General features: G+C 50.9%; 1 protein-coding gene across 10 annotated transcripts in view; it reads right to left on the bottom strand.

The window, feature by feature from the left end:
• IKZF1 (IKAROS family zinc finger 1) overlaps positions 1–20,440 on the bottom strand; it is a 167,436-nt gene that overhangs the window by 30,973 nt on the left and 116,023 nt on the right. For 3 of the 10 annotated variants that reach the window (XM_066585585.1, XM_066585584.1, XM_066585582.1), the window contains exon 4: positions 2,806–3,066. The exons of 2 other annotated variants lie outside the window; for them this stretch is intronic. In XM_066585585.1, the coding sequence (XP_066441682.1) occupies positions 2,806–3,066 (261 nt within the window). Of the gene's footprint in view, positions 1–2,805; positions 3,067–8,259; positions 8,362–9,551; positions 9,583–20,440 lie in introns of those variants that run through there. 5 more of the 10 variants (XM_066585587.1, XM_066585589.1, XM_066585590.1 and 2 more) reach the window with 5 other exon arrangements.

The raw sequence follows: 20,440 nt of genomic DNA on the forward strand, positions 1-20,440 counted from the left end.
ATACGGTATATAAGGGGCCCCAGGACCCAACATGTCAGTATATAAGGAGCCCGGGACCCAACATGTCAGTATATAACTGTGTATAAGGATACGGTATATAAGGAGCCCGGGACCCAACATGTCAGTATATAAGGGGCCCGGGACCCAACATGTCAGTATATAACTGTGTATAAGGATACGGTATATAAGGGGCCCGGGACCCAACATGTCAGTATATAACTGTGTATAAGGATACGGTATATAAGGAGCCCCAGGACCCAAGATGTTAGTGTATAACTAAACCTACAAGAGGAAGGATACGGTATATAAGGGTATAACAGTCCGGTCCCCGCGGGCATACCAACAGTAAGGTGGCATTGCTGTAGCATCACTGGACACTGCTGCCCCCCAGGGGAAGCCCGACAATTACACACATGTATAAACTAACATGAAGCAATAAGTGGGACCGCCGGCCGCCCCGCACCGCCCCGCACCGCACCGCCCCCCATCCATACTGTATATTACTGAATTCAAGGTTTATGAATTTAGTACAAACTGGAATCGGACGGATGGTGGATTTACCAAAAGCAGAAATCCCAGCAGAGAATCGAGAAGACATTCCCAGAGGACAGATTCTTTAGAACTCTTAAGTTCTATTTGGTGAAGCCAACAGTTCGCACCCAAGGGTCAAACAGGAGGGGCCATAAACTAAGTACACAGGATCGGGGGTCTCCCCTAGAATGATGGTGTCCCCCATCGATAAGGCTGGGGTTGTCACATAGACATTGTAAGGGCTATACACAGTGCTTCTAATCACCTTATACAGGACCGGTCTAGTTGTCAGACCAGTGGGATGGGTTGTAGTTGTCAGACCAGTGGGATGGGTTGTAGTTGTCAGACCAGTGGGATGGGTCGTAGTTGTCAGACCAGTGGGATGGGTTGTAGTTGTCAGACCAGTAGGATGGGTCGTAGTTGTGAGACCAGTGGGATGGGTTGTAGTTGTCAGACCAGTGGGATGGGTCGTAGTTGTCAGACCAGTGGGATGGGTTGTAGTTGTCAGACCAGTGGGATGGGTCGTAGTTGTCAGACCAGTGGGATGGGTCGTAGTTGTCAGACCAGTGGGATGGGTCGTAGTTGTCAGACCAGTGGGATGGGTCGTAGTTGTCAGACCAGTGGGATGGGTCGTAGTTGTCAGACCAGTGGGATGGGTCGTAGTTGTCAGACCAGTGGGATGGGTTGTAGTTGTCAGACCAGTGGGATGGGTTGTAGTTGTCAGACCAGTGGGATGGGTCGTAGTTGTCAGACCAGTGGGATGGGTTGTAGTTGTCAGACCAGTGGGATGGGTCGTAGTTGTCAGACCAGTGGGATGGGTTGTAGTTGTCAGACCAGTGGGATGGGTTGTAGTTGTCAGACCCCCCCACTGCACCCCCCCCCACACCTCCCCACTGCCCCCCCCCCCCCGCAGCATTATTGTTTTTGAAAACGATGTGACTAGATGGATTGTCATGACGTAATACAACGGCAGAACTTAGTTTATCACATATGAATATGACTTAGTATGTGTGAAATGTATGTAAGCCCCACAATGGATACACAATGTATACGTAGCCCCAAAACAGCAGTACAGAATGTGCAAGGAAGATCAATGCACATCTCCTAGGCAATTTATTTGGAATCGAGTTATTATTAGTAATTGCAAAATGGAATCATTAATTATTCAGATATTAGTGCTGTCCACGGCCGGCCACGAGGCAATCTGGGAATATCTGAAGAGTCCTGCTGTCTGAAAGGAACCCACCAGAGCGATCTGGAAGCAGCTTCTGCCATGTTTTCCAAGATGGATGGGTTGTATGGAGTGGCAGCATGTAGTAAGACTTGTCCATGACCTGGGTGGGAGGGAGACGGGAGTCTCCAGCTCTCATGGGGGCTTCAGAGGCCATGCCTCCACGTATCTAACATCTAGCACTATTCCCTAGATAGGTGATAAATGTTGATGGCTGGAATACTTAGGGACGGATATTTGCGGTGGCGGGCGTCTGCACTGCGGATCCGCAGCAAATAGCGCCCATAACATGCTATGGAAAATCGATTCTTCCTCTCACACCTGCAGAAACCAAATGCGATTAGCGCAAGTGGTGGAAAGATTGCAGCATGCTCCGTTATTTAGCGGATTCCATGTGGATGGCGTCCATTGATGTCAACGGAAGCTGTCTGATCCGTGGCCCTTCACGATGACATTGCGGAAAGGTCACGGATTTTGCGTCATTGCCTAGTGAAAAACAGTTAAAAAAAAAATCTGTAGTGCGCATGTCCGGCGGCGAGCCGTGCGGACCATCCGCAGAAGATGAAAATTAAACTAAAGCAGGCATGCGGACGCTGCTGCGGGCAGACCTGGATTCCGCAGCGTGCAGGGGGCCTTATTCATGTTCTAACATGATTGGTGCGCAGAGTTAGGCACCTACAGTAAAAGCACCATTTCCCAGATCTATGGGCCAATCATTAATGTCAGACTGTGGAGGTGTAGAAGGGGCTTATTCTGGACCAACAGCCCAAGTGGTTGCTGTAGCTTACGAGTCAGTCTGAAGGCTGCGGCTAGAATAACTAGACTACAACATTGTAACCCGCAGTGATGATATAAAGCAGTTATTGGACATCCCAGCCCTTCCCTTGTACCCATCTGATATTGGGTCACTGCTGTTGTGAAGTGTATAGTTTACATTGTGTCAATGGCCCGCTGTATATATGAAGCCACGGGTTCACTAGACTTGGAGCATGCCACGACGCATTACTTTCGGCCTTTAAAGAAAGAACTATGCCAGGCCTTACCAGTGTGGCTCCTTTTGTGTACCATGAGCACATTGGGGCCGATGCATATTATCCCACAGATATCACATTTTAGTTTTCCGTTAGGAAGTCGAATACCTCCAACTCCTGTTAAGGCTTTGGTGCCTTGTCCGTTCAGAGAGCCATTCATTTTCTCCGCAACAGCGTCAATCATTCGCAGGTCTTCGGCACATTCTTCCCCATTCATGTCACAGCTACGGCCATTCTCCTCATCACTGTGCGTCTCTACTTTTATGTTGCCTGCTAAAGAAGACAAAGAAGATTGTGAGACCCCCGATACCCCCGAATGGCTCTGAAGACGCTGATGCGATATCACGGGGACACTGCCCAGCAAACACATTATCACTTACATTGTCTAAAGGAAAGATAGTGTTTAAAATGTAATTACATTCTCATGATCCGATATGAAGGTCCTCACAATACAATGTAACATAGATTGGGGGGGTCAGGGGGGGGGGTCAGGGGGCTGCAAGTGACCAGAGGATACAATGTAACAGATAGATGGGGGGGGGTGCAAGTGACCGGAGGATACAATGTAACTGATAGATTGGGGGTCAGGAGGGCTGCAAGTGACCGGAGGATACAATGTAACAGATAGATTGGGGGTCAGGGGGGCTACAAGTGACCGGAGGATACAATGTAACTGATAGATTGGGGGTCAGGGGGGCTGCAAGTGACCGGAGGATACAATGTAACAGATAGATTGGGGGTCAGGGGGGCTACAAGTGACCGGAGGATACAATGTAACTGATAGATTGGGGGTCAGGGGGGGGTGCAAGTGACTGGAGGATACAATGTAACAGATAGATGGGGGGTCAGGGGGGCTACAAGTGACTGGAGGATACAATGTAACAGATAGATGGGGGGTCAGGGGGGGGTGCAAGTGACTGGAGGATACAATGTAACAGATAGATGGGGGGTCAGGGGGGCTACAAGTGACTGGAGGATACAATGTAACAGATAGATGGGGGGTCAGGGGGGGGTGCAAGTGACTGGAGGATACAATGTAACAGATAGATGGGGGGTCAGGGGGGCTACAAGTGACTGGAGGATACAATGTAACAGATAGATGGGGGGGGGGGGTGCAAGTGACCAGAGGATACAATGTAACAGATAGATGGGGGGGGCAGGGGGGCTGCAAGTGACCGGAGGATACAATGTAACAGATAGATGGGGGGGGGGGGGTGCAAGTGACCGGAGGATACAATGTAACAGATAGATGGGGGGGGGGGTGCAAGTGACCGGAGGATACAATGTAACAGATAGATTGGGGGTCAGGGGGGCTACAAGTGACCGGAGGATACAATGTAACAGATAGATTGGGGGTCAGGGGGGCTACAAGTGACCGGAGGATACAATGTAACAGATAGATGGGGGGGTGCAAGTGACCGGAGGATACAATGTAACAGATAGATGGGGGGGGGGGGGGTGCAAGTGACCGGAGGATACAATGTAACAGATAGATGGGGGGGTGCAAGTGACCGGAGGATACAACGTAACAGATAGATGGGGGGTCAGGGGGCTGCAAGTGACCGGAGGATACAATGTAACAGATAGATGGGGGGGGGTCAGGGGGCTGCAAGTGACAGGAGGATACAATGTAACAGATAGATGGGGGGGTCAGGGGGCTGCAAGTGACAGGAGGATACAATGTAACAGATAGATGGGGGGCTGCAAGTGACCGGAGGATACAATGTAACAGATAGATGGGGGGGGGGGGGGGTCAGGGGCTGCAAGTGACAGGAGGATACAATGTAACAGATAGATGGGGGGGTGCAAGTGACCGGAGGATACAATGTAACTGATAGATTGGGGGTCAGGGGGCTGCAAGTGACCGGAGGATACAATGTAACAGATAGATGGGGGGGTGCAAGTGACCAGAGGATACAATGTAACAGATAGATTGGGGGTCAGGGGGGCTGCAAGTGACCGGAGGATACAATGTAACAGATAGATGGGGGGGGGGCAGGGGCTGCAAGTGACCGGAGGATACAATGTAACTGATAGATGGGGGGGTGCAAGTGACCGGAGGATACAATGTAACAGATAGATGGGGGGTCAGGGGGGGCTGCAAGTGACCGGAGGACACAATGTAACAGATAGATGGGGGGGGGGGGGGGGTGTCAGGGGGCTGCAAGTGACAGGAGGATACAATGTAACAGATAGATGGGGTGGGGTGGGGGGGGGTCAGGGGGCTGCAAGTGACCGGAGGAAACAATGTAACAGATAGATGGGGGGGGTGCAAGTGACCGGAGGATACAATGTAACAGATAGATGGGGGGGGGGGTATGCAAGTGACCGGAGGATACAATGTAACAGATAGATGGGGGGGGGGGGGTGCAAGTGACAGGAGGATACAATGTAACAGATAGATGGGGGGGGGTGCAAGTGACAGGAGGATACAATGTAACAGATAGATGGGGGGGGGGGTCAGGGGGCTGCAAGTGACAGGAGGATACAATGTAACAGATAGATGGGGGGGGTGCAAGTGACAGGAGGATACAATGTAACAGATAGATGGGGGGGTGCAAGTGACAGGAGGATACAATGTAACAGATAGATGGGGGGGGGTGTCAGGGGGCTGCAAGTGACAGGAGGATACAATGTAACAGATAGATTGGGGGTCAGGGGGGGGTGCAAGTGACCGGAGGATACAATGTAACAGATAGATGGGGGGGGGGGGGTCAGGGGGCTGCAAGTGACAGGAGGATACAATGTAACAGATAGATGGGGGGGTGCAAGTGACAGGAGGATACAATGTAACAGATAGATGGGGGGTCAGGGGGGGCTGCAAGTGACCGGAGGACACAATGTAACAGATAGATGGGGGGGGGGGGGGTGTCAGGGGGCTGCAAGTGACAGGAGGATACAATGTAACAGATAGATTGGGGGTCAGGGGGGGTGCAAGTGACAGGAGGATACAATGTAACAGATAGATGGGGGGTCAGGGGGCTGCAAGTGACCGGAGGACACAATGTAACAGATAGATTGGGGGGGGGGGGCAGGGGGGCTGCAAGTGACCGGAGGACACAATGTAACAGATAGATGGGGGGGGGGGGGGGTCAGGGGGCTGCAAGTGACCGGAGGATACAATGTAACAGATAGATGGGGGGGTGCAAGTGACCGGAGGATACAATGTAACAGATAGATGGGGGGGTGCAAGTGACAGGAGGATACAATGTAACAGATAGATTGGGGGTCAGGGGGGGGGGTGCAAGTGACCGGAGGATACAATGTAACAGATAGATGGGGGGGGTCAGGGGGCTGCAAGTGACAGGAGGATACAATGTAACAGATAGATGGGGGGGTGCAAGTGACAGGAGGATACAATGTAACAGATAGATTGGGGGTCAGGGGGGGGGGTGCAAGTGACCGGAGGATACAATGTAACAGATAGATGGGGGGGGGGGGTCAGGGGGCTGCAAGTGACAGGAGGATACAATGTAACAGATAGATGGGGGGGTGCAAGTGACAGGAGGATACAATGTAACAGATAGATGGGGGGGTCAGGGGGGGCTGCAAGTGACCGGAGGACACAATGTAACAGATAGATGGGGGGGGGGGGGGTGTCAGGGGGCTGCAAGTGACAGGAGGATACAATGTAACAGATAGATTGGGGGTCAGGGGGGGTGCAAGTGACCGGAGGATACAATGTAACAGATAGATGGGGGGGGGGGGGTCAGGGGGCTGCAAGTGACAGGAGGATACAATGTAACAGATAGATTGGGGGTCAGGGGGCTGCAAGTGACCGGAGGACACAATGTAACAGATAGATTGGGGGTCAGGGGGCTGCAAGTGACCGGAGGACACAATGTAACAGATAGATGGGGGGGGGGGGTCAGGGGGCTGCAAGTGACAGGAGGATACAATGTAACAGATAGATGGGGGGTCAGGGGGGGTGCAAGTGACCGGAGGACACAATGTAACAGATAGATTGGGGGCTGCAAGTGACAGGAGGATACAATGTAACAGATAGATGGGGGGGGGGGTCAGGGGGCTGCAAGTGACAGGAGGATACAATGTAACAGATAGATGGGGGGGTCAGGGGGCTGCAAGTGACAGGAGGATACAATGTAACAGATAGATGGGGGGTGCAAGTGACTGGAGGATACAATGTAACAGATAGATGGGGGGGGGGGGGGGTCAGGGGGCTGCAAGTGACCGGAGGATACAATATAAAGGATATTTGTTGTAAAAAAGGTTGAAATGATAAAATCTAACGCGGAACCAACACTAAAGTAAACATGCGCAGTGCATGCAATAACGGAGACTTATTATATCAGCCCGCTACAACTAATCGCTGCAGTCACAATCGTGGTGGCCATATTTCTATATACTTCTGTAGGCTGGTGGCCGCACAACCCTTGTTGACTTGCCAGGATCCATACCACCATATTACAAGCTGCACCAGGCAGATACGGCCGCCTGTCTGTGTGCCTCCTGATTGGCCCGGACATGGCAGGTCGGTGACAATGGATGAGACTGGGACATGCAGCAATTTGTTTCCCATAGGAAGTACACGGCCCGAAAACACAACCGTCTGAATTGGTTCTTCGTCTAATAAAGGTAGTTTGTCTGAACAGAAGCGGTTATCAACTTCCTGGCAAAAGCCACAACATGCAGACAAAAAGCATTCCAATGAATGATGACCAGTCATTCCAAAGTAGCAACCCGGGAATGTATACGGGACAATAAGGGAGGCTTCCAGCTCTATGGGAGAGCAGCAAAGGGAAGATACGAAAAACAGTCCTTGACATTGAGGATTCTGTGGCCTAATGGGACCCAGTATGGCAAACTTCCTCCCTGCCTCGTACCAAGACACTGAAGGATTGTGGAGGTGGAAATGAAGACGACTGCAGCAAATGACATGGAAATCCTGAAGGACATCATGCTGCACCTTTAGGGCTCAGTCAGACGAGCGGAAAAATAACGAATAATGACGAAAATCCGCAGCTGCCAAAGAAAGAACATATGGGTGGCAATGGACGTGGTCAGGCGGTGCATTTTCTTTCTGCGCGGGAAGACACGCGGATCTCTGCTCGTCTGACTTATAGAAAACTGTAGTTTAGTAAAGATCCGTTTTCTAGAAAGGAAATGACCACAAATATAAAGCTCCGCCTATTATTACTGCAGGGCCGAGTCCACAACGGGACGCAGTGCATTGGATCATACGGTGTTGTGCACACATGGCGGCCATACACACGTGCAGCACTCACCGCCACCTACGGTCTACAATGAGACCATTACTATTAATGCTGCCTTCTGGATGACGCTAGCATGAATGGGGTTTTGATACTACACGCAGGCGGCAGAGTAACCAGCGCCGCTTACACCAAGCAGAGACAAGTGTATGGCAGAACATGCAAAACCCCCCCACAAACTGCAGGAAACAGCGCATGCACACAGGATGGAACCATGCAGGAAGGCTATACTTACGGGAAAACGTTTTGAAAATGATGGCGTGTAAATCCCTGAAGCGCTCGGCCTCACGTACAGCTGCAAGAAAGAAGGCAAACAGGATGCCAGGGTGAACAGCCGCCATCAGCGCCTCATTGAAGTGGTGACACTGTTTGTCACAGTTAGACGGGGAGGTTGGTAAGACGTCTCTGTACTCCGGATATCAGCCTCGTTAGTAATTACAGTTCTGTCGCATCGATACAAAGAGCTCGCCGGCGAGGCGCTGCAAAATGCAGCATCAATCTTTTATCACGACCTGAAAACTACATCGCACGGTTTTAATCTTTAACTAAAAATATGGGGAAGTTTGTTCAACCCCGCTTTCTAGAAAAAATATATTTGCGCAGTTTTAAAGGACTTTCTTGGTTTGGAAACTCAACATACCAAACCGCTACGAGAGAGGGAGAAAGAATCCCGCCGCACAAAAGCAAAAATGTATATTGTGAAGGAACAATAAGACGGCCTTGAAATCTGCTCTCATCTTGTGCTTAAAACCAACATGCAGCCGTGCGGCTCATGCGCTGCCGCACCGCAGGGCAGCCGTAAATGGACTCCTCTAACCCCTCGGGTTCATTATATGTTAGCGCACCTCACTTATTCATCTACGTCTGTAAACTGCGTGAAGCGGCACACACATGCCCATACAGTCGCTGCCTCCGCTCATCGCTATCATTCCTGACGTAGCTCAGCTCATTGTACACTCAGAATCGTTCTCATGGAGAGGTGGTCCTCTGAAACAAGGGGGGCAGAGGTGGAAAGGCCATTGCAAAAACCTCTGGTCTGCAAGAGACTTTCGTCTTAGACGTCCATCAGAAGTGTCACTGTATTTGTTACATTGTCCACAACCTTGATACATCTTACAAACCAAAGTGCAGCCTTTGCCTGGTCGTCCTCAAAGAGCCAGAAGAGCCCACATGGGAGAAGCAGGTACTTTGTATCGGTTTTGTGTTCCACCAACAACCTAGAATGTCCTATTTACCAGGTTCTGATGCGGCACAAATGTGTCTTACACAAGCCGATTATCTAGAAGAGTGATTATTGCAGCGAGTCCACCTGCCGGCTTCATGCAGAAGCAGAACCTGCTATGCAATATGTTTAGTACAGTGACTATTGCGCCCCCTCCTGCCCGGTGACCAGTAATTGGCAGGACACTTTGTATTCTCCATTCCTGGTTCCAGAAGAGTCTTTTGGTGAGGTGACAGTTTTCTGTCGGCTGCATCGCCCGTACTTCTCCTTATCACATCCTGCATATCCTCCTGTATGATACTTACTGATTCCACAGTATAAATATAGCATGGATAGCAATCTTATCAGCATTCACTCTGCAGGCAATCCAGAATGATCTATGAAGAACCAACATGAGAAGGCCCGGTGACGTCATCTGTAGACGTTCTCGAACTTCATGCAGGCTACCGACTGTTCTGATAGATGGAGATTCTCGCACATTTGTGTTCTCGGATACAGAAACTGATGACCCTTCCAGATCCTAGCTGGGCAGGGAGCTCCGCGGGGCTCTGATAAGCTATCTCCCATGGGACAAGCGTTCACCATGACCGCACCCGGAGGGCTGGTGAGCCATATGTGGAGCCTTGCAGGACGCCACCAGATGGAACACGCGTTCACAGTGGATGTTTCATCAAATCCGCGCCCCATTACTTTTATAGGGAATTTGCGCTGACATGCACGCCGCATTGATTTTTTTTTTTCACTATGCAGATTTGAAATCCGCAAGTGTAAAAAGGAGAACTATCCTGGGTCGGGAGGGGTAACGTCTCTGCCTAGGGAGAGCCCCAGGAGGTGGCATGCCGAGGTTTCATGCCAAGAAATCTGCGTGCACATTTGCCCATTAAAAAGGCTAAACCTCAAGCATGCGAGTCCGCAGCCGCCGACTTCTGTTGCGGATTTTGACCAAATGCACATTGAGGGGTCAGACACAGATTCCGCCCGTGTGAACACGGCATAAGGCCTCAGTCAGACGGGTGTGTTATTTTGCGCGCCTATGAGCACAAAAAAAAATGCGCTGCATACATGTGCAAAATGCGTGGACGAAGCTCCACATGTGCGCAAAATAGTGTGTTCACACGATGTAATTATGCGCAGCTCGCACCTACAGAGTGCGATTCTATCTTTATCGGCGCACGTTATAGGCACGCATGCTCTATCTATTGCAGGTATGTGAGCCCTTCACAGGAAGCCAATGGTTCGAATAGGCGTGCAAAATAACACGCTTGTTTGACCGAGGCCTAAAGGAGTACTCATGTATCAAAGTACAATATAAGGGCGGCTTCAGACTGTACGCACAAAGACGCTCGTGGCGGCACAACGTTTTACGCTGTATAGGTCGCTCTATAGTGCGCATTTTACTGTACTTTCTGCGTTGCTGAGGACCTCCACATTGTCGCGGGATACGCCCACGCCGTCAATAAAAAGCCCATTTAGTCCCCGGTGTTATCGAGTTCCCTATGAAATTGTGCAGTTCTTTGCGCTATTTCGTGGTAATCAGGTTCACATTTGTGCAGCCACACAAACTCCTATGATGCGATTTTTAAGTGCGCAAATGCGTGCAAAAATAGAGCAAATTGAAATTTTTTTTTTGCGTGCAAAATGTGTGTGCAAAAGCGAAGGTGTGAAAGAAGCCATTGAAAACAATGCGAGGCGCGGAGTGCAGAACCCGCTGCTGCCAATGGGTACAGCCACACTATTGCTTTTTTGCGTGCGTAGTCGACACCTACAGCACAAGGGGAGTCTATCAAACCGATCCCCCACCCCACAACTTAATCACTTCTTGCAAAGCTTTCCTAACAGAGTTCCGATTCGGAGTCCATCGCCACGTCAGTGGGGTTTGTCGTATGGCGACATCCAACATATAATGACATACACAAGTGTTACTGCTGAAGGTGCTGCAAGCTGTCATTTTACAGAGATCAGTGGTCCTCAAAGTTCAGTCCGCTGATACCTGGTACCCAGCAGTAGGCTGCCAACAAGTCCTCCACATGCAGGGGGTCCTCCCGTCACAGCTCTGGACCCTCTGATCTAGCGGCCACATTCGCCCTGCGGCCTTGCGTTTGGCGCATGTAGTTTAGCCAATTCCTGCTGCCTCTTCACACGAACGCAGCACTTTTTACTCGGGTGTTTTGCGTTGGGCCGGTGACGGAGCGTCCGAGCGGAGGTACCAGCCAGATGTCGCACTGGCCATTATAGCGTTCCTGTATATTCTACCCCACGTACATCTATGGTCCTCAGTAGTATCTGGTAGCGACACTTCAGGCCACTTGCTTGATAAACAGTTACTCAATTCTTGCAAAATCCGGCGCTCTCCTTGTTGTACTTTCCACTTCCTCACACGGTCCTAAGATATTCCTATTTTCACAATAGTTCTGTCTGAACAAGAACTATAAAGGAGAAGTATATATTTCTGGTTAAATGCAGGGAATAGAGGAACGTGTTTTCTTCGTCTGCCTCCCGCTCTACATGATACCTCCCGGTATGTAAGGAGGCTCCGCATGACACGGAACGCCAGAGGCGATCACTGCTATCATCTGCTATCACTACTCATCTTCAGATCGCAACACTTAAAGGGGTTTCCAAAATCACATCTATTATGACATTTCAATGACAGACCATAAAGTAAGCTGCAGTCCTTGGCATGGGACCCCGGCAGTCACCAGAACAGGGGGCTCCGCTGAAACCTAGGTTACCACTACCGATATGACTAACGGCTGTAGAGCTGAAAGCGGTGCACCAGAATCACAAGCTATGGGATAGGGGATGACTTGCAGATCTGTAGGGTCTCACTGCTGAGACCCCCACTGATCCCGAGAACAATGGTCCCATTTTGCCTGTTCTCCTCCTGTGGGCTTACTGCACCCTCTGGCAGTGAGGAGGAGGCTGAGCGGAGCGCTGGTCGTGTAGGCACGCTCGGGCGCATTTCATTTTCAATGTCTCGGATACAGCATGCTCAGTGCTCCATTGACTCTGGCGTTTCTGTGGGGGTAGAAGTGGCCCCCAATGACAGACAGAGAGGGACACGGGTGAAACCCCACCGATCAGCGAGTTACGAGTTAGGACTGTGGATAGGGAATAACTTGTGATTCTGGTACAACCCTTTACTGCAGGTCACAGGGCTGGCTAGTAAATGTCTGCCTGAGGCTCAACAGTCCCTGGAATGCTGTGAAACAAGAAACCTCTTCCATATGCTTGTACCCACTGGACAACCTGCAGGTCTGTTAGGGCTCCTCTGTAGGTAAGGCCCCAGTCACACAGCAGTCTTTGGCCAAAACCAGGAGGGGTCCAAAGTACAGAAAAGATTCAAATCTTCCAACTAAACTTTCTCTCTACAGGTTCCAATCCTGGTTTTGGCTTACAAATACTGATCAAGTACTGCAGTCTAAGCGGGCAACAAACACAAAGTGTCGGAGTTATTTGGTATATCCTGTCGAAGGGAAGAGTTTACATCTAAAACCATGTATATCGGTATGCCTCACATGAGCCCCCGGGTACAGGTCTTGTCTCTAGGGGTACAAATACTCTAAGTGTATGATCATAGCCTTGGGGGGTACTGAGAGACAGCAGTCAAGAAGGAGCTGACACTTGTGGGGTCCTACTAGTGCGCACTATTACTCTGTTGCGGGGTCCTACTAGTGCGCACTATTACTCTGTTGCGGGGTCCTACTAGTGCGCACTATTACTCTGTTGCGGGGTCCTACTAGTGCGCACTATTACTCTGTTGCGGGGTCCTACTAGTGTGCACTATTACTCTGTTGCGGGGTCCTACTAGTGCGCACTATTACTCTGTTGCGGGGTCCTACTAGTGCGCACTATTACTCTGTTGCGGGGTCCTACTAGTGTGCACTATTACTCTGTTGCGGGGTCCTACTAGTGTGCACTATTACTCTGTTGCGGGGTCCTACTAGTGTGCACTATTACTCTGTTGCGGGGTCCTACTAGTGTGCACTATTACTCTGTTGCGGGGTCCTACTAGTGTGCACTATTACTCTGAAGGAGCCGGCACTATTACAGTTCCTGTCGGATGGGTAGGAGAGAAGCCTCTTCTTGAGACTCGCAGACACTTATACAGTTAAGAGAATTATGACCTGGGAAAAGCGAGATGGGAATAAGCCGCGGCGAGCGCTGTCCGTCATCGCACGCCTGCCACAGAAAAAGAAACTCTGAAGGCCTGCGGTTTGCATGTTGTCCTGTAAGCGGGTTTCCACATCACTGGCCTATTGTATCACCGATGAAGAGGAACAAGCACGAATAATGAAATATAGGATATGGAAAAAAGAGGAAGCTGAAGTTACTCGGGCTGCCCAACTAAAGTGCAGAGTTATGGAGAAGTGACAGAAAAGGAAGCTCACAAGGAATAGCTGGGGCGACTTCTGGAGGACGGCTGCGGGCGCTGAGCAGGAGGACGGCTGAGACTTCTGAGCAGTGCCAATGTAATAATACCATCTATGCATAGCTACATTACAGTAGTAATCATGCGTGGAGGTGGGCGGGGCCACGGATTCAGAGTGGCGCAGCGATGACAAACGGAGGTAGAAGCGGCACATGCCTCTATAGATATAACTTTACTGCACGGCTGTATTATAACGTTAAATGATAGACTGCCTGCAGATGGGCGGAAATTCCGCCATTGGAAGCTGCCATAGGCCTAGGCAGACGGCTGCGATTGGGCTGCACAACAAATCGCGGCACGCCCTATTTCTGTGCGGGGCTCGCAGAGCCCCGCACAGAAACGTCACTTCCCGGCTGCCCTCTGCAGACGCTCGGGTCGGGTCCCGCTGCGAGAATTCTAGCAGCTGGATCCGACCCGGCCATCTGCAGGTGGCCATAAACCAGTAGCATCAATTCTAACAGACTTGTAGGGGAGCCCGTCGGCCTTTAGACTAACAGACTTGTAGGGGAGCCCGTCGGCCTTTAGACTAACAGACTTGTAGGGGAGCCCGTCGGCCTTTAGACTAACAGACTTGTAGGGGAGCCCGTCGGCCTTTAGACTAACAGACTTGTAGGGGAGCCCGTCGGCCTTTAGACTAACAGACTTGTAGGGGAGCCCGTCGGCCTTTAGACTAACAGACTTGTAGGGGAGCCCGTCGGCCTTTAGACTAACAGACTTGTAGGGGAGCCCGTCGGCCTTTAGACTAACAGACTTGTAGGGGAGCCCGTCGGCCTTTAGACTAACAGACTTGTAGGGGAGCCCGTCGGCCTTTAGACTAACAGACTTGTAGGGGAGCCCGTCGGCCTTTAGACTAACAGACTTGTAGGGGAGCCCGTCGGCCTTTAGACTAACAGACTTGTAGGGGAGCCCGTCGGCCTTTAGACTAACAGACTTGTAGGGGAGCCCGTCGGCCTTTAGACTAACAGACTTGTAGGGGAGCCCGTCGGCCTTTAGACTAACAGACTTGTAGGGGAGCCCGTCGGCCTTTAGACTAACAGACTTGTAGGGGAGCCCGTCGGCCTTTAGACTAACAGACTTGTAGGGGAGCCCGTCGGCCTTTAGACTAACAGACTTGTAGGGGAGCCCGTCGGCCTTTAGACTAACAGACTTGTAGGGGAGCCCGTCGGCCTTTAGACTAACAGACTTGTAGGGGAGCCCGTCGGCCTTTAGACTAACAGACTTGTAGGGGAGCCCGTCGGCCTTTAGACTAACAGACCTGTAGGGGAGCCCGTCGGCCTTTAGACTAACAGACCTGTAGGGGAGCCCGTCGGCCTTTAGACTAACAGACCTGTAGGGGAGCCCGTCGGCCTTTAGACTAACAGACCTGTAGGGGAGCCCGTCGGCCTTTAGACTAACAGACCTGTAGGGGAGCCCGTCGGCCTTTAGACTAACAGACCTGTAGGGGAGCCCGTCGGCCTTTAGACTAACAGACCTGTAGGGGAGCCCGTCGGCCTTTAGACTAACAGACCTGTAGGGGAGCCCGTCGGCCTTTAGACTAACAGACCTGTAGGGGAGCCCGTCGGCCTTTAGACTAACAGACCTGTAGGGGAGCCCGTCGGCCTTTAGACTAACAGACCTGTAGGGGAGCCCGTCGGCCTTTAGACTAACAGACCTGTAGGGGAGCCCGTCGGCCTTTAGACTAACAGACCTGTAGGGGAGCCCGTCGGCCTTTAGACTAACAGACCTGTAGGGGAGCCCGTCGGCCTTTAGACTAACAGACCTGTAGGGGAGCCCGTCGGCCTTTAGACTAACAGACCTGTAGGGGAGCCCGTCGGCCTTTAGACTAACAGACCTGTAGGGGAGCCCGTCGGCCTTTAGACTAACAGACCTGTAGGGGAGCCCGTCGGCCTTTAGACTAACAGACCTGTAGGGGAGCCCGTCGGCCTTTAGACTAACAGACCTGTAGGGGAGCCCGTCGGCCTTTAGACTAACAGACCTGTAGGGGAGCCCGTCGGCCTTTAGACTAACAGACCTGTAGGGGAGCCCGTCGGCCTTTAGACTAACAGACCTGTAGGGGAGCCCGTCGGCCTTTAGACTAACAGACCTGTAGGGGAGCCCGTCGGCCTTTAGACTAACAGACCTGTAGGGGAGCCCGTCGGCCTTTAGACTAACAGACCTGTAGGGGAGCCCGTCGGCCTTTAGACTAACAGACCTGTAGGGGAGCCCGTCGGCCTTTAGACTAACAGACCTGTAGGGGAGCCCGTCGGCCTTTAGACTAACAGACCTGTAGGGGAGCCCGTCGGCCTTTAGACTAACAGACCTGTAGGGGAGCCCGTCGGCCTTTAGACTAACAGACCTGTAGGGGAGCCCGTCGGCCTTTAGACTAACAGACCTGTAGGGGAGCCCGTCGGCCTTTAGACTAACAGACCTGTAGGGGAGCCCGTCGGCCTTTAGACTAACAGACCTGTAGGGGAGCCCGTCGGCCTTTAGACTAACAGACTTGTAGGGGAGCCCGTCGGCCTTTAGACTAACAGACTTGTAGGGGAGCCCGTCGGCCTTTAGACTAACAGACTTGTAGGGGAGCCCGTCGGCCTTTAGACTAACAGACTTGTAGGGGAGCCCGTCGGCCTTTAGACTAACAGACTTGTAGGGGAGCCCGTCGGCCTTTAGACTAACAGACTTGTAGGGGAGCCCGTCGGCCTTTAGACTAACAGACTTGTAGGGGAGCCCGTCGGCCTTTAGACTAACAGACTTGTAGGGGAGCCCGTCGGCCTTTAGACTAACAGACTTGTAGGGGAGCCCGTCGGCCTTTAGACTAACAGACTTGTAGGGGAGCCCGTCGGCCTTTAGACTAACAGACTTGTAGGGGAGCCCGTCGGCCTTTAGACTAACAGACTTGTAGGGGAGCCCGTCGGCCTTTAGACTAACAGACTTGTAGGGGAGCCCGTCGGCCTTTAGACTAACAGACTTGTAGGGGAGCCCGTCGGCCTTTAGACTAACAGACTTGTAGGGGAGCCCGTCGGCCTTTAGACTAACAGACTTGTAGGGGAGCCCGTCGGCCTTTAGACTAACAGACTTGTAGGGGAGCCCGTCGGCCTTTAGACTAACAGACTTGTAGGGGAGCCCGTCGGCCTTTAGACTAACAGACTTGTAGGGGAGCCCGTCGGCCTTTAGACTAACAGACTTGTAGGGGAGCCCGTCAGCCTTTACCAAGTTTAATTCTTTTCTACCATTATAAGTACAAAATCAGCGAATAGTCGTCTCCCCCAAAATTGATAATATCTATGCGGCTTTTTCTTTTTAGGTTGAAAGTGTACTTATCCACCATGAAAATAAGAATTCCTAACCAAATCGGCATGGATTAGTATGGAGCACCCAGTAGTAAACATTTAGACCAACACCACTGATTGCATGAGCTATAGAATATCTCCCGCATGAAGGGCTAGAATAGCGCCGGCCTCCCTTCCACCTCTCTTACTAGTATGTTCCACGCTCGGCTCAACAGCTACAGTCACATATAGCTCATCTTTTGCATAATGTATTCTGGACATTCAGAAACCAAAAAGTTGGAAAATTTACATAAAAAAAGTGAAGTGGGAAAGTTTTTACATATAAGCCTTCCAAAAGTAACTCTAGGACATTGATGAATAAAACTGAACTGTGACTTGGAGACACGGGCCATGGTCAATGCTGTATCACAAGGACGTCCGCACGCTGGTCACATATAAGCCTTTCTTACCAAAAAGGAAGCCAGACAGTTAAAATGTGACACAAAAGAGGACGTGAACATTTTCAGTTCTTCCTGGTCTTTTTATGCATTAAAGGGGTTGTCCCGCGATAGCAAGTGGGGGTATACACTTCTGTATGGCCATATTAATGCACTTTGTAATATACATCGTGCATTAAATATGCGCTGGCGTCCCCGTCTCCATGGCTCCGTCTAACTTCAGCGTCTAATCGCCCGATTAGACGCGCTTGCGCAGATGGGCCTTTTCCCTTCGGCTTGGCAGCAGTGGCGTTCTGGCTCCGCCCCCTTCTACGCGTCATCGCGTAGCCTCCTGATTGGCTGGAATCGGCACATGTGACGGGGCTGAGCTACGCGATGATGCGTACAAGGGGGCGGAGCCAGAACGCCGCTGCTGCCGAGCCGAAGGGAAAAGACCCATCTGCGCAAGCGCGTCTAATCGGGCGATTAGACGCTGAAATTAGACGGATCTATGGCGACGGGGACGCTAGCCACGGAGCAGGTAAGTGAATAACTACTGTATGGCTCATAATTAATGCACGATGTATATTACAAAGTGCATTAATATGGCCATACAGAAGTGTATAACCCCACTTGCTGCCGCGGGACAACCCCTTTAAATGAGTTCCAAAGATAAATTCCAGGAAACCAGTAGTAACAAAGCAGGGCCATCTAGCCTTGTCTTCACCGTTAGCTTCCCTCAGAGCCCAGTTTAGGCCTTGTTGCATCTAGCGCCACGGCCAAATGCAAATAGATGGCTCAAAATCTCTCATTAGTTCTCTAAAAGAACCCGCCGACGGGATGGGCCTGAAGCGTCAAAACAGTGAAATGAATGGTCACAAACAGCACTACTTCCAAGTACCAATAAGGCGGGACCAAGGAACCCGGTCCACTAAACGGGGTGCACGCTTGTGTAGATGCGAAGGCTTGGCAACCACCTTGTTTAAGATCGAAACATTGTAGCTCTTTTACAATGGAGGAATAAAAGCTTTTTGTTTTATCTGCATCCATTAATGCTGCCGCCGACTTCATTTATCTCTACTGATCTGCATAGGCAAACATGCAGTTTTTTTTAAAGAATCTATATGGGAATCTCAGCTCGAAGGGCTTAAAGAGACAGACGTGTCAAAATTACATCCGCATAATGGGGCAAAACGAAACCAGAGATTTCAATGCTTCTGCTATCAGGATTCCCACGTGTTATTACTGTTACGATCGTGTGGGCAGGCAAAGCACAGGACCCACACGATCGTGACCAAAGGGGGATACACACGGGTCATGCAACTGGCCCTGGCTACCGGGAGGATGACAGTGGCCCAACCTAAGCGGGGACATTGCCCCAATAAGGGCAGCCCAGCGGTCTTCGGATCTGGGCCCTAGCTGATCCTAGGAGCCACGCACCAGAACAGGATGCATTCACATGCCACATGACAGACCCAGAATACACTGCATACAACATGCAACCACTAGTAACGGATAGGAAGCTGAATATAAATACCAGGTATTAGTTGACATGTTGTACAATATGTTGAAAGCTAGCAGGCCACTTCACGGCTCCTGGTTATACTGCTAGTCCCTACACTAACCAGGAGTCCAGCAGAACTGGACAGCGTTCACACCTCGCTGCAACAGGACAGGACACAGATTGCAGGACACACAGCAAACTAACACAAAACTGCAGAATTTAAACGTACAAACGGACATGAACCTGATCATACTGCAAACCTCACCAGACAAGCATTCATGACTGCTCACCTGAGGGGCCATACAGTGACTGACCTGGGGGTGGGTTTATATGTGAGCACAGATCCAGGGGATTGGCTAGCAGACAGTACCACACCCAGCCAGCTCAATCATTAACCCTGAGAGTGCTGTGCTGCTGGAATGACAATAGAACAACATGTCTCAGCAGCACACGTAACAATTACTACATGCGAGAAAAGATAGGACTTGCCCTAGTATTATCGCACACAGATAGGGCGGGACCTAACTGCACGCTTTTTTTTTCAAACTCGCGCGCACTAGTTTAACTAGTCCGAAAAAAAACCAAAACCTGGCTCATGCAGTAATAGGCTCTGTAGCAGCGAGAAGATTAGCGCATGCACCCATGTACTTGAGCTTAAAGTCTCGTATTTCTGCTGTGGATATATAGTGTACAGAAGTTTCTAGATGTTTCTGAATGACCTATGTATGTCTTGTGCTTATGTATTGTCAGTGTCTTCTATGTGAGTGAATAGGATGTGTATTGCAGAGCTGCAGCACTGAATGGGTTACTGTCTGGGTTATGTCTGTAAATGTAGCGTTTGTATGTCATGTGACCTTGTCTTATATATGTGGTTGCAAGGTGCATGAGTGAGGTCTTTCTATCAGTCTTCTGTTTGGGATACTCAAGGCAGGAGCCTGTCTGCACATGGGCACCTTCAGTCTGTGTGTAGGGAAGACGGAGGAAGCTGAGTGGATGGTGTGTGTCCTGGGTCCCTTCTACTCAGGCCCCGTCACTAACAAGCACGAGAAGAGCCACACGCCCGTGAGTGCGTCCCGGTAGAGAGTGAGAAGAGTCGCTGGGAGCAGAGACCCGCAGATAACTGGGCCTGTGAATCCTTCTGTCCTCCTGTGATTCCTCCCTGTCACACCATAAGTCCTCCGGCACCAGTGTCCTCACGGGAGATGGAAAACAGTCCATAATAATTTACAAGTTTGTTCAAGTTCTTCAAGTAAACGGCTTTACCACCCGTTCCCTGTTCAGCCTTTAAAAGTTACCTCTGTGTGTGTGGACTCTTTATTACGTCTTCTGGAATTCACCGCAGAGGCCGGAGTGGTGGCGTCACCCGTGACCAAGACTAAGGTAAATTGCAGTTGGGTTACCCCCATTTATAGCCTGTCCTCAGCCTCTTGGATAGATCCCTAGTTACCCTCCGGGTGGAAGATGATAGAGCCCCGTGACAAGGCCCAAACTCTACCCCGCTGTCTCCTAGGCTGGGGCCTGCTCCTCAGACGCTGCAGATACGTCAGCACCATTTTAATCCTTTCTGTGCAGA

The sequence above is a fragment of the Eleutherodactylus coqui genome, chromosome 12, assembly GCF_035609145.1.
Source record: "Eleutherodactylus coqui strain aEleCoq1 chromosome 12, aEleCoq1.hap1, whole genome shotgun sequence".
Classification (NCBI taxonomy): Eukaryota; Metazoa; Chordata; class Amphibia; order Anura; family Eleutherodactylidae; genus Eleutherodactylus; species Eleutherodactylus coqui.